Source organism: Neopelma chrysocephalum, unplaced genomic scaffold, assembly GCF_003984885.1.
Source record: "Neopelma chrysocephalum unplaced genomic scaffold, ASM398488v2 Primary Assembly neopelma1_42b, whole genome shotgun sequence".
In the NCBI taxonomy this organism is placed as follows: domain Eukaryota; kingdom Metazoa; phylum Chordata; class Aves; order Passeriformes; family Pipridae; genus Neopelma; species Neopelma chrysocephalum.
In genome coordinates this window covers 6622199-6635355 of record NW_020897701.1, presented here as the reverse complement: position 1 = coordinate 6635355, position 13157 = coordinate 6622199, and the positions used below count along the sequence as shown (strand labels likewise).

At 38.4% G+C, this 13157-nt stretch overlaps 1 protein-coding gene across 6 annotated transcripts in view; it reads right to left on the bottom strand.

Moving 5' to 3' along the window:
* Window positions 1-11774: 11774 nt before the first annotated feature.
* The window catches only part of TBCK (TBC1 domain containing kinase), a 98290-nt gene continuing 96907 nt past the window's right edge, over window positions 11775-13157 (bottom strand). For all 6 annotated transcript variants that reach the window (XM_027677086.1, XM_027677084.1, XM_027677088.1 and 3 more), the window contains one exon: window positions 11775-12440. In XM_027677086.1, coding sequence (XP_027532887.1) covers window positions 12330-12440 — 111 coding nt within the window. In that variant the 3' untranslated portion in view covers window positions 11775-12329. The remainder of the gene's footprint in view (window positions 12441-13157) is intronic.

The following is a 13157-nucleotide window of genomic DNA, read 5'->3' as shown; positions in this document are numbered from 1 at the left end:
AAATAACTTTTCTGTGCAGCAATTTGGGCTCAAAAAAAAATTGTACAAATTGCTGTCAATTTGGCCACCATTTGTACAGGTGAGAGCAGCATCTTTTGACAGGACTGCGTGTGTAAGGCTTGTTGCTTTCAGAGAAGGGCAACAACCTGCCATCCATAGCCGTGCTGCTGTAACACAGGGGCAGCTGCATTAGAAAAGTTGTATTAGGAATAGTTTTACACACCACTACTTGGTTTGGCAATGACACCACTATATCAGAGATGGGAAGATTTCTCCAGAAAATGGAGTTCCGGCATGGAGGGGACAATCCTGAAGAAATGCAGGGAATATGAAGTTCATATTTTTCTTCTCCCTCTTTCAAACTGTTCTCTGATTTCAGAGAAATTGCCATTATATAATTACTTGCTATGTCATTAGGTTTGGAAGCATTCACTTTAAAACAAACCTGAGCTATGCACTTGGAATAACAGATAACACAATGCACTATTCACACTCTAAAAAGATCATCTCTGCTTTCAGGAGCATAGATGCATCTGGGAAGTTAGGCAGGGGAAGGAGGCAGGCGAAGACAGCCTGTGCTCATATACAAGGAGAAAACTGGGAGCATGCAAGACAGCCCTAAGAAGGAATCAGGCTTAGAGACTGAGCACTTGCTGAATGATTTTGATTGACTGATGGACAAATGTGGGTAGAACATCCATTCTACTCAGTATCTCTGTCTTCTGCACACTCATTTGTTCTCACTGACATGAGATTTCAAAACTTTTAATCACCTCGATGACCATAATGTAATTGCAATTTCCTTAGTATTTCAATTTTAAAAGCTACAATAAATAATGTCTTCTGGTCCAAATACTGTTTGTCTTCTAAATATTCCAAAATATGCTTGGATTATTGTTACTGCTTGACTGCAAGCAAGAACAATCCTATAATGGATGCATGAGAAATCCCATGGTATCCCAAGCTCCACAATGAACATTTAAAAAAACACCCAAAAAAATCCTCACAAAGACCAGCCACTCAAATATGCTGTAAAAAAAAAAAAAAAAAGAGGGAGAGAAAAAACCCACTTCTGAAATGTATTAGGTACATGTGCACTCACACACAAAACCTACTGACAGTACGATTCTTCTGGAATTTAATTCATAGTTTTGGAGAGCTGTATATGACCAAAGGTCATGAGCCTTTCTTGCACCAAGACTTCAGTAAAGCTCACGCTGAACTAGGCTGGAGGTGGGGGAGGATGATTACTTACTGTTTTGCTCTCTAAGTGGGGATTGACACGCAGGCTTTCAACATCAGTCAAAAAGTAATCAGCAATTACAAATTTTATTATGTGACAAAGACCATGCTGTGCACATGTTGAGCGTTCTGGCTGCAAGCCTCTGCTTGCCAAGAGCTAATGAGATAATTTTTTTCCTTGGAAGCTATGCCATTTCTAAATCTATGAGTAAAGGCAGCCTTCACACAAGCAGTACCTCCCATAGAGCCGCTCTCCCTTAAACAAAACATTACCTAATTGTAGGCTGCAACAGCAACAACTACAGCTGAGAAAGGCTCCTCCTACCTCTGACAATAACTGCTCACACGTGGGGTGTGCTATTTGAACGTGAGAAGTTCCAGGATTGGTGTGTACTCTCAAGGTTGTTTACATCCCTTCAAAATGTCTTTGGTGGGTGGCCTTTCTCCATTTTGTTTTTGATTGTTTCTACCCACTCCTCTTTCCCTCAAAGTACCATCCTTGCTATTATTCTAACAGCTATTCCTTAGTGTGATTAAGACTCTGGCTATAGGAGGTATTTTCAATTTTGGTTTAATGAAAAAAAGCAACACAGCAAAAGACGCTCAGGTCTTTAAGGGGATTCAGGCAGAGCTCGACATTTTGATTGTCCCTGCTAATTTTTTCTGTTGCCAGATCAGAATAAAGTATTGAAGGAATTTAAGCCTACTTCTAACTTAAAACTGGGAGTCATGACATTATCTTCAACCTGATGGTGCCTGCGATCACCTTTGTAAGTATCTTGCTGAATCAGTAAAACAGTGCAGGAAAACAACCTTCATGCCTGCTAATATGTGAACTTCTTAAAGTTTCTTATTAAAAAGCACTCCCCTGAAAATGAAGTCTGAAGCAGGGTCAGCAGAGACTTTAAGAGGATTTTGTAGTCAGTCTAAGATTTCACAAGGAAAACAGGTACAGGAGACATTTCTTTTTTTTCTTTTAATCAAGTAAATGAAATCAGTAAGGACAAATTTTGTTAACAAATGCCTCAGTTGGGCTTGTTCTATTGCACAAGCAGAATGGGTGGTCTGCAAAACTGGTTAACACTAGAGGGATGGCTCTGCCAGCATTTCCCACTGGAACCACTTACAGACTCTATGTAAATACTGATCTTTATGAAGACAAATTTTCCAAGCTCAAATCCAAATTTTTAAATGTTTAGTAGCGAGCGTGGAGGTCTGATTTTCAGGAACTTGGGTCCCACTTAGACATTTAACAAAGGGTTCAGATTTTTGCAATACCTTTGTGTAACTGAAGATTTCTGAAAACTGGCCATGTGTTACAAGAAGCAGTTTCTATTGCATGAAATAACCTTTACTTTACCTGGTTCATACCTTGTGGCACAGACACAAGTCTGATATGTTTCTGCACAAAACTGCAGAAGTCCAATGCTGTAGTAAATTATTAAGATCCTGCACATCATGAACAGGTAAGGCTGCAAGTGAACAGGTATACAATGGAGATTACCCTAACCCTTAATGTAGCAGGACAATAGAGTCAATATGCAATTATGCCCATCAGCTGGCTGCAGCAAGCATTCAGTCCTTTTTGTCTTGTTCCTACATCAGTAATGACAGCCAGCTAGACAAAAAATTATAATAAGGTGAATTTCTCCCTGTACCTCAAGCAAATATAGGCTTAAGCCTAGCTCAGTTTAAGAGCACAGGAATCATTACTTCGTGATCCCTGGGACAATCTGCTTGGCTCAAGTTTTAGATAAAAATTTACACAGATAAAACAGCATACCTTGAACTTCCTCATACTGAGTCAAAATTACCAGTCCCTTCTGCCCAGTTTCCCATCCAAATTGGTGACTCATCCACTGCTGCGCTTTTCATATAAATTGCTTGCTATGGATGACCAATCACCCCATAAATGCTTATGCATTAAGGATATAATGCTTATGGGCTTCTCCAGCATAATTTTTGTTCTCATAATACATGTTTATCTGTACTAAAAAAATAAAGTCCTGAAAACATCAAGCCAAACTCTGAGAAAAATTGCTGGGCATATTCTCTCGTACTTTGTAACTCAGAACTACTGAATGCTTTTATTGCTTCAACTACAGCAGTAGTTGAAGGTCATAGAAAGAAATTAGGGTCCTATGAGCTAGTGACAAAAGGTTAGGGAGGGTACATGCTAACATCACTGCTTGCAGACAAGAGCTTTTTAGCAGTTTATCACTCCCCCAATCGTGGTTCTGCAGTGATCTTTCTTGAGTTCCTGACTGAAGCTAACAACAGTTCTGAAAAAGTTCAGAAACTCTTACCTTTTACAGAATGTTTAACAATGGATTTAAGGAGCAGTTCCTACTTCTATTCTGGATTCAGTCACAGTTCCTTATAAACATTTAAAACAAACAAACAAACAGCATAAAGGGCTGCAATCTAGAGGACTAACACCTCTTCCCATTTTTTTTTAGACAGACTTCACCTCATTTTTAGAGACTTCCTCTTGACTATAGATGCATATATTTGAATTTCTGTATTTATAGAGAAATAGATACATATGCTGCATTACTTGTACCAGCTAAGGGTTTCTCAATGCTCTCAGTCATTTAATCCTATCACTTAGGAGGATAAAAAGCCTGGTTGGGGGCCACCTGCCATGGAAACTGGAGAAGGGCTGCAGCTGCAATGGAAAGCTGGCTTCAGAAATGCTCCAGGAGAGCCAGGCCTTTCATCCCTACTTCCTCAGGGGACCAGAGATAGCCCATGATGCTTCAAGGAAAACCTGAGAGTAAGGACAGTCCTGGGTTTCCAAGAGTAGCAGAGGGTATGTGGTGATTTTTCCTGGCCAGTGACTTCTGCACTTCAGAATGCCCTCTCCCTTCTGGAACACATACACACATATGCAGGCAAGGTATGAAAATGAGGAGTACTCGGTTTACATATCTATTTATATTTGCACAAGACCCAAAGGCAAAAAACTTTTAGGGCTCTGTAATCAACAAAATTTCCATTTGCCACTGACGTACCATTTTGTAACATGGCATCACAGTAACCAGTCTATTGCAGCCAGGGCATGGTATTTATTCAGCCTTAAGTACGTCAAATTCCCATCAATTTTGCTGAGCACATGAGGTCTGTCCTACTGCAAACTTAACAGGATTCATCCAGTCCTGGATTCACATGGGTGGGGTATCACAGACAAGAGATGAGACAAGATGAGAAGAAGCTTGAATAAAGCAGAGAGCAAAGGAAGGCTGAGATTTCTTTTTTTCTTTTGGAATCCACCAGATGACCCCCAGAAAACACAGGCTATCTTCAAGTTCAGTATAATGAATTCCTAATACCCACTTGTTTAGATTACTTGCTACTGTGACCGCTTATTGCACAACTTCTAAGTGCAGCACACATAGTAGAGCTGCTTGCATTTTTCCACTGCCCTTTCCCACTACTTTAAAAAAAAAAAAGAAAGAAAAGGCAGCCACCTTGTCTTTGCCACAACAGGAGGTGACAGTTCATGATGCTGTCTCAGATGTGCTAACCCAAGAGCAGCCCCAGCCCACGAGGGACGTTGGTGCTCCTGTAATGAGCAGTGAGGAAGAGACACTAGTCTGAAGCACCAGCACTAGATGTCAATTATTCTACCTCACCAGAAAAGAGTAATTAGAGAATAACTCCCTAATGCATTCAACTCTCTCCCGCAACCCCCACTGGTTCTCATCCATCATCATGAAGACTTCTCTCAGGGATTCATTATGAAAGGGCTGCCTTTCCAAGGGAGGCACTGAGAGGAATTTTCCACTTCTCTCTCCCTTCCTGCCCCTGTGCACAGCAGCAATCTCATTTCATTACAAGCCCAGGATTCTAATGTCAGTGGCTTCGGGCATTTGCTAATAAGGAACAAGTAGTTTCCAGGAACAGGAGACACAATAAGTGCATGAAAAAAACTCTTCTCAGAAAGAAAACCCATCACATGTTTCCAATAGGGGAGGTGAGCAAAAGGTAAGGGCCTGTGAAAAAGCTGAATGAAACCCTGGAGGGAGAGAGAGGGCCTGTAAAGTACACAGTAAAAGCACTATCAGGCAGGATGACAGAGAGCCAAGGGCAAGTACTGGTTTACCTACAGGACTTTTGAGAAGAAATGTAGGGCAGATATATATTTGCACGAATAGGACCAAGAGGCAGAAAGCATTTCAAAAGTAATAAGCATATTTGGAACAACTGAGCTCAGATATATTGTAACAACGCTAGGTTTTAACTGTGCCTTTTGCTGGTTTCTCCTTGAAAAGTAATTGCAAAATTTTTCTCTGCATGAAGTTGTAAGAGGACCTACCTATTTTAGTGAAGCCCTTGGATTCATGTGTACGTGCACATGCTGCACACCTGCACAAATACTGCAAAGGAGAAATTATTACAACTTCATTGAGCTATCCTAGTTGAGTTCAGAGGATCCTACAAAGAGCTGGCAGTTTTTAACAGACATCAATTTAAAGAGAGCCATTTGCAAACTCTGCTATTATAGTTGTACACATATTATACCTATATATATGTCTCCATGTAGTTTTATTCTAAAGTAAATTCTCCATGTTCCTTCTTTCAGGTACATATTGAACATGTGGCATCCTTCCAGACCTGGAGTAGGAGTGTTCTAGTTGCTGAAGAGCTCCCTTTAGAGCACGATCAAACTGGTTCTACACTGAGGAACATGAGAGCCACCAAGTTCCTCTCTTCAGGACATAGCTGGAGAAACAACAGTGCTTGAAATAATAGCTTTACTTAAAATAAAGACTTAAAATCAAGGATACTAGCTCTTTCAAATTTTGAAGGTTTGAGAAAAAATGCATTTAGGGTAGGAACTGAACAGAGTCAAATCAAATTAATTGATGTAATGGCATGAAAGTCAACCCTTTGGTGGAAGCTGAATATTGTGTGCTCACTAAAAGTATGTTTCTGAAACTCCAGGTTTGTTTAGTACTTCTAAAGTAATAATTATAATTACACAGCAGAAGATAGACTGTTCTACTCTTTGTTTTTTAAAAAAGCAAAGTAAAACTCTGACTTGTTTTGTGTCAGCTTCCTGTGAGAATGCCACATGAGAAAAGTTTAAGGCTAAAAACCTGTCTTTCAACAGCTGTTAGAACACGTCAGGAATACCTAGAAAATGAATCTATTCAATTTATATAAGAACACTGACAGTCTAAAACTATGAAAAACTGAGTAATAGCAGGTATCACTTGCTAATTTAAAATGATGACTACTAGTAAAGGCTAAATATCACACATAACATTTAATTTCAAAATTCTAGTCTATATTTATCCCAGTTAATGAAAATTATTGTTCCTTATCAAGTCCTTTTTAATGGCAATCTGAAGTGGAGAAAAGGTGCGCGGGACAGGAAGAGAGGGATCCATCCAAAAAGCTTGACACTTTCTAGCTTTTGGTATTTTAATGTAGCATATAAACACATCAGTGAGATTAGATTCCCCTGCTATACCTTCCTGCAGGCCTTGGTGCCTGTATTTCCCCTTTGAGAAGCTGTGAGAAAACTGTTAGCAAAAAGAATTTGGCATTTTACGACTGCTTAGGCAGAGTTTTTATGCCTTAACAAGCCACAGCAGGACAGAAAAGCACTATGCAAACAGATCTACACTTACTCTGTGCACACAACACAAACTCACTTGAATTGGTAAAAGACAAAAAAGAACTGATAATCAAAAATAAAACCACTTTGCTATTATGATCTGACCTCTGCTTTATAAGGGAGGTTATGATTTTATTACTGGTCTTCTATGGTTTTAAAGGTTGGTATTTGGTTAATTTTACAGAAAGCACCAATCTTCATTAATAAAGAAAACTCGAAGTATTGTAGTCATTGATAATACGTCATATTTTATTATAGCCTAACTGCACCAAAGTGTTTATTATACACTATTAACATGATTGCTGAATGTAGCTAACTAAAATTTATAACAAGCTTTGTAATATGAGGGATTCCTCATCAGTATCACTATATTCTTGATAGGTGTTGTGAACTGTTTGTGGCAATGCTGAAATTTGTTCATTAATAGTACTTATTACTGAAAGGACTGTTTACAAAATTAGTGCTGGAGAACTCATGTAATCTATCTTTGGCTTCCCAAGGAAACAGCTTATTTCTAGGAAAAACATACTTGGTCTTCGATGTGTGCATTTTCTCCCTATTCACACAAAGTACTGTGGTCACAGTATTCACTGTATTTCTTTTTTCTACACTGAGTAAAATTAGGAAGTGTTATTAGCCTTGTCTTAGTGAGGGGAACTGAGTCACCCAGATTATACAGTACATATCAAAAGTTTATAGCAAGGAAGGGAATAATGGCCTGATAACTCAAGCTACTGCCATAATCACTGGATTTCTTAAAACCCCATAATTATCCCATGTACCTGCTCTGTAGTCTCATTTTTATTCCTTTGTCCAGCTCAGCTGGCAAGAGCTAATACCACCAGATGCTATTTTTCTTTAAAATGAGGTAGTGCCAGATAATTCTAGATAGACAAAGAGTAGACAAATTAATACTGCTTTAGTTAGGAAATTAAACAAACCAGTGATCTACAACGTTTCCCTAGGTTGTTCCCATTGACTATATGAGTTACTGCACTGCTGTACTGTGTCTGCTCTTTTACACAAACTACTCTCTGGAAACTTAGTGTCTGTGCTCCTAAAGCACATAAGGACCTATCACCAGGGAAGTAAAACGTGAATTACAAGAGTATGCACTGGGGTCTCTTTATCTTGATGTGCGAGACCACCATCAGAAATTCATCTGAACATGAATTTACATTATGGTTAAACACATTTTGGGAAAAGGCTTTTCAAAAAAACCCAAACTTACATATTGCTTCAGTGGTAATAACACTCTACTGATTCTATGTTTTTAAAGTGACTTTAAACTCTATATAGCATTGGTTAACTAAATGTTGATATAATAAAAGAGCCATACTACAATATTGAATTGTGTTCATGCTTATGGTAGTACAAAAAGGATTTTTCAACCTAAGTTAATGGAGTACAGACACTGTTGTCATAGAAACCCAGACTGCTGTCCAAAAGGTTTTCTGGTGCTACTGTTTAAAAGGCAATACCAACAGCAAACTTAAAAGTCTCACGGTTACTTGAAAGGCAAATGAAACACTATTTCCAAAACAGTCCGCAGTTTCTGGCATCAGCTTTTTACTAAGGCTGGAAATGTAAAAGATTGACAATACTAGCATTACAGCTTGAGATTCAATGAAAAAGGAAAATCTGCAATTTTGTTAGTCAAATATACAAATCTGATGTTAGCTCAGTCAGTACAGATCAAGTTACATTACTTGTCCTGGAAAGAAACACTCTTTTGGGAAGAATAATAACTCTTTCAGTCAATCTTCACAAGTTGGGCCCAAAAGAAGGAACTAAAAATAGCAAGATAAGACTGACGGCAGTAGTTAAGTTTCTAACATAACAATGGTAGAGGCCAGTCTGACTCATTAGCAAAGAAAAGATAACTAGAAATGGGAGATTAAAAGGCTGTACTCAGTTCCACACAATTCCCAGACCTCCCAGTAACTCAATCTGAACACTGTGAAAGATGGGTCCAAGAAGGGAGGTTCCTAGGATAAGAACAAATAGTCTTAGTCTTTGCTCAAAAAAAAAGTGGAATAAATAGGACAAATATCCACTTGTAAAAACAAAAATGAACCCAAGAAACTTAAACTCAAACTGCAATAAAAACCTCAAAGGACTGTATTTTATCTAAAGAAGGACACTAGTGTCAGCAGCAATTGTTTCATAGTCTTCAACGATCTGTGGGTCTGAGACTGCCAAAAGAAGGTTTGTTCAGATATTTGGTCTGTTCTCCCTAGAAGCCTATCTGGGTACTCTCTGGGAATATTGCTGTCCTGGCAGGAAGCTATAGGCTGGGGCAGATTCAGGAAGTTTTTAAAATGGTAGGAAAAAACAGACTAGGAGAGGCTCCATTTTCCAGGCCCAACAGTGGGAAATATTTAGTTAGGATATTTTTCTGCTAACAACAGAAGACATCCACATGGAACATTAATATCGTTTTTGTTCTCCTATTAGATCTTTATGGCATACAAATGCAGCCTAAAACAGAGAATGACACTGGTACATCTGGACAAACTGTGCTGCTAGAAACGTACATGTTTGGAAAATGTGGCTTTGAGAAATCTTTCAAGAGCTTTACAAAACCTGCCAACTGCTTGCCCCACCAGAACTGTGCCAAAATTGGTGGGGTAACAGAACAAATACATTTTATGCTCTTAAAATTGGCAAATGCCACAAAACCTATATAAAATTATTAAATGAGAAATTACCACAAAATGCAAGAATTTTCCTCGTCTATGGAAAAGGAGATCAGAAGTTGATTTTTTGACCAAGCACTTGTCCTAACTAACTGAATTAAAACAAATAGTCATAATAGGCCTATTTATTAGCACAGTATAAAGAACGTTGACTAAAGTCCTAAGTGCAGGTACATCAGCAACTGGAAGTCATAACCGGCTGTTAGCTACAGAACTTTCCAGGTAGCTCTATTCACATGGGAAAAAAAGTTCAATACTGTTCAGCAGTTCTTGATGTTTTCTGCCTTTACACACATCCTCTTTCACAATGTCTCCTGGAAAATACAGGCAAACATTATTTTATAATGTAAACCTTTACTTAATGGCAGCTTTTAAGTCCTCTGTCAAAAACATATCCTTAAGCAAATGGAATACATAGGCAAAGTAAAAAACTTCTTCAAGACGTCACTATATTATGCTGACCTTGGGACAAAAGAAGGCCCAAATACATCTCTCTCTATATATATCTCAACATGTTGTAGTTCCACAGGTTTTTTTTTAGACACAAGGGTGTTTTTGAAACCCCAGCTCAGTTAAAGCAAGCTAAAAGGTGCCCTTCTCCCCCCATATTCTTTCCACCCATCATACTTTTCCAATAGGGTTTTCAAAATCATAAGTGTGGCAAGAGGAAACCTCCCTGTAGACAGCATATAGTGCTACCAACCAGCTTCTGAGGATTCAGGATAAAATCTTCTGGTCATCGCACAGGCAAGAATGAAGACTTCCTCTTTCAGCACCTTCCACAAAATCTCATCTTCCAAGGTTTCAGTTAAAAAACCCCTCCCAAAGCAACAAAACCCCAAACCCACAACCACCACCACTAAAAAAACTCCACAGAATAAGCAATCATGTTGCCTGTGATCTATAGAGACTGTTCACAGCCTTCTCACTGACCACCTCTCTCTCAGAACTCTCAGGGTTGGAAACCTCTTGTGATAGAAGAAAAGGGAAATAAAGTTAGCTGTTGCAGTGTTATGTTTGGCAAATTAAAAAAACTATTCAGGATATAAAGTCCTCAAAGAAGGCATACGATAACCATATCTCCTAGAGCAAATCCTTGTTACCCTGCAGTGAGCTTGTATCGTGGAAACTGTCATGTCTCAGATGATGCTCTAATAAAAGAGCATGGTGTCAAATTCACAATGCAAACTAATATGTGACTGTAACCAGGTGAACAGATCTTTGGTGTTATTTTGATTTTACAAAATACATTCACTTCAGTGATAATTAAGCCTCATGTCGCACCAGTGTTTTCTAAGCTTTAAAAATATAAAAAGACTTGTCTTCTAAAACAAATTCTTCCAAATTCCCATTTAAGTTCAGTGCCATACTGTAACTCTTACATTATCATAACTGGTTTTCCTGGATTAAAGGTATTATTTTCAAGTACCATTCTTGAAGACAGATTATTTTCTTTTTCTAGCCTTTCTTCCATCTCCCCCATTATTTGTAATAATGGAACTGACAAGCTAGCAAACCTAACCTGGGATTTTGAGGGGTAGAAATTAGGGTGGTGTTTTGGCTTTTTTTCATACCTCCTGAAAGGTGGTACTTGTATGAATCAGATTTATTTTTAGCTTCTCAGCAACAGAGAGATGCCAATTCCTGTTTCTGTCAGTGCTTTAAATACTTTTGGCTTTTCACTGCAAAGTAATTCCCACGTCTTTATTACACAGTCATCTTATGCCCTTTGTGGAAGCCTGCTTTCACTCATCTACAGAACTTGCACCCAGTTTAGTTTAGAAATAGGTTTGTTGTCTCAATCTGTCAGTTTTAAAGCTCATGTTTAAGGACTTAAAAAAAATAACAAAATCAACACCACTAGCTGAAAGAGTAGAGGATATCAAAGAGAATTTTGCACTTCCAATTCATACAAGAACATTTAGTCCAGAATGTTTTCATAAGAAAATTAAAATTGCAATGTAATTTTTAAGGCTTGCGCTTCTAAAATGGAAACACAGTATTTATTATTTGCAGAATAAGTGATTTATAGTCCTAAGACACAGTATTGTTGAAAACCCACCTTTCTGGTAAGCATAATTGTTTCAGAAATTGTTGCATGTGATGTGTTTATGGAAAGACATTGTTAAATTCTCCACAGAGGAGTAGAACTTTTCCACCTCCTGATACATTTTGGATTGATGCAGCAGCAGCTCTTACACAGTGACTTTCAATCTGGGACACATCTTTATTTCCAATCAAGATGAAAAAATGCTTTCTCAAAAATAAAGCAGGTCACAAGATACAGAAATTACTCCTTTAAAATATTACAGAACACACTTTTTCACAGGATACACACAGGGTACAGTTTCAGCTTGTTACTTTCAATACTCACAGTAAAATACTTTTTCAAACAACCTAAGCGCAGCTTAGAGCCATCAAATGCCGGTTTATATTGTTCTGCAGAAATACAGGATTCCAAGTGTCAGATGAGTTACTCCTTCTGTGTTCAGACTTGCTCAACCACTTGTGCACTACATCAGTGTTGAGAGAGGTTTCTTGGGAAGCCTGAAGCTTCAGTTCAGCTTTCCTCTGTTCCAACTGAAGCTCTGTTTTAAAGAATAAATGCAAAGCTCCTGTGCTCTGGATCTCCAGGATAAGACACTGATCATCAGGATAGCTTGTATACTGAAGATGCCATAATGCCCTTTAGGTTCTGGATATCCATGCTGTATGGTAAGACTTTGCCATTCAGACAGATTGTCCTGAATGTTTACAGTCACTTAAATTTGTGGAGAAGGAACAGTGAGGAGACCAGTTGGCTTGATCTTATTGATTCCTCCATCTAGGATGCAGACCCTTGGGTATTTGTTTTTCACTAGATGAGCTGCAAACTGAAACACATATGTCATTAGCACACTGCACATTATAGTCCTTAACTGAAATAACTTTGCGTTAAGTAAGGCAAGTTAAAAAAAATTTTAAAAAATTATTAGCCCCTAGAAGTCCTTTCTTTGCAACAACTAATCAACACAGGAGCCCAGGCCTGTCTGTTGAAACAGCTGGGATGAATTTGGTCGTCATAAAGTGTCACACTAATAACACTGAACTTCATTTATCTCTGCTTAGGTAAGATTTTACTTTATTCTAACAGGACTGTTTAATCTCAGAGCAATCACTGAACCTCTCTCAAAGCATGAACTAACAGATATTTTTCCCTGCATTAATCTAACTCAGCTGTTTTCTGTAGGTTCCCAAGTGTACAAGCATCAGAGTTTGATGGTATTGTCATTTTCTTACCTGTCAAGCTTGGCTGACGTAATTTGATATCAACGGATGTCAGATATGAATTTGGGGTCTAGCAGCTGTACTCTCCCCTGTCCCCACCAATCTGCCCACAGGCAGGTTGAATAGTACAAGCACATATCCCCCCACCCTTGGAAGCCTCTCTCCCCAGCTAGTTCATTCCATAAACCAAACACAGCATTTGCCAGTTTCCACGTAGTAACTTCGTGAAACATTACTACAGTGATGAAGAAACAGTATTTTGTATATAAAAACAATTATGATAAGAAATATCAAAATATCAAACCCCAAAGGAACAGTATTTT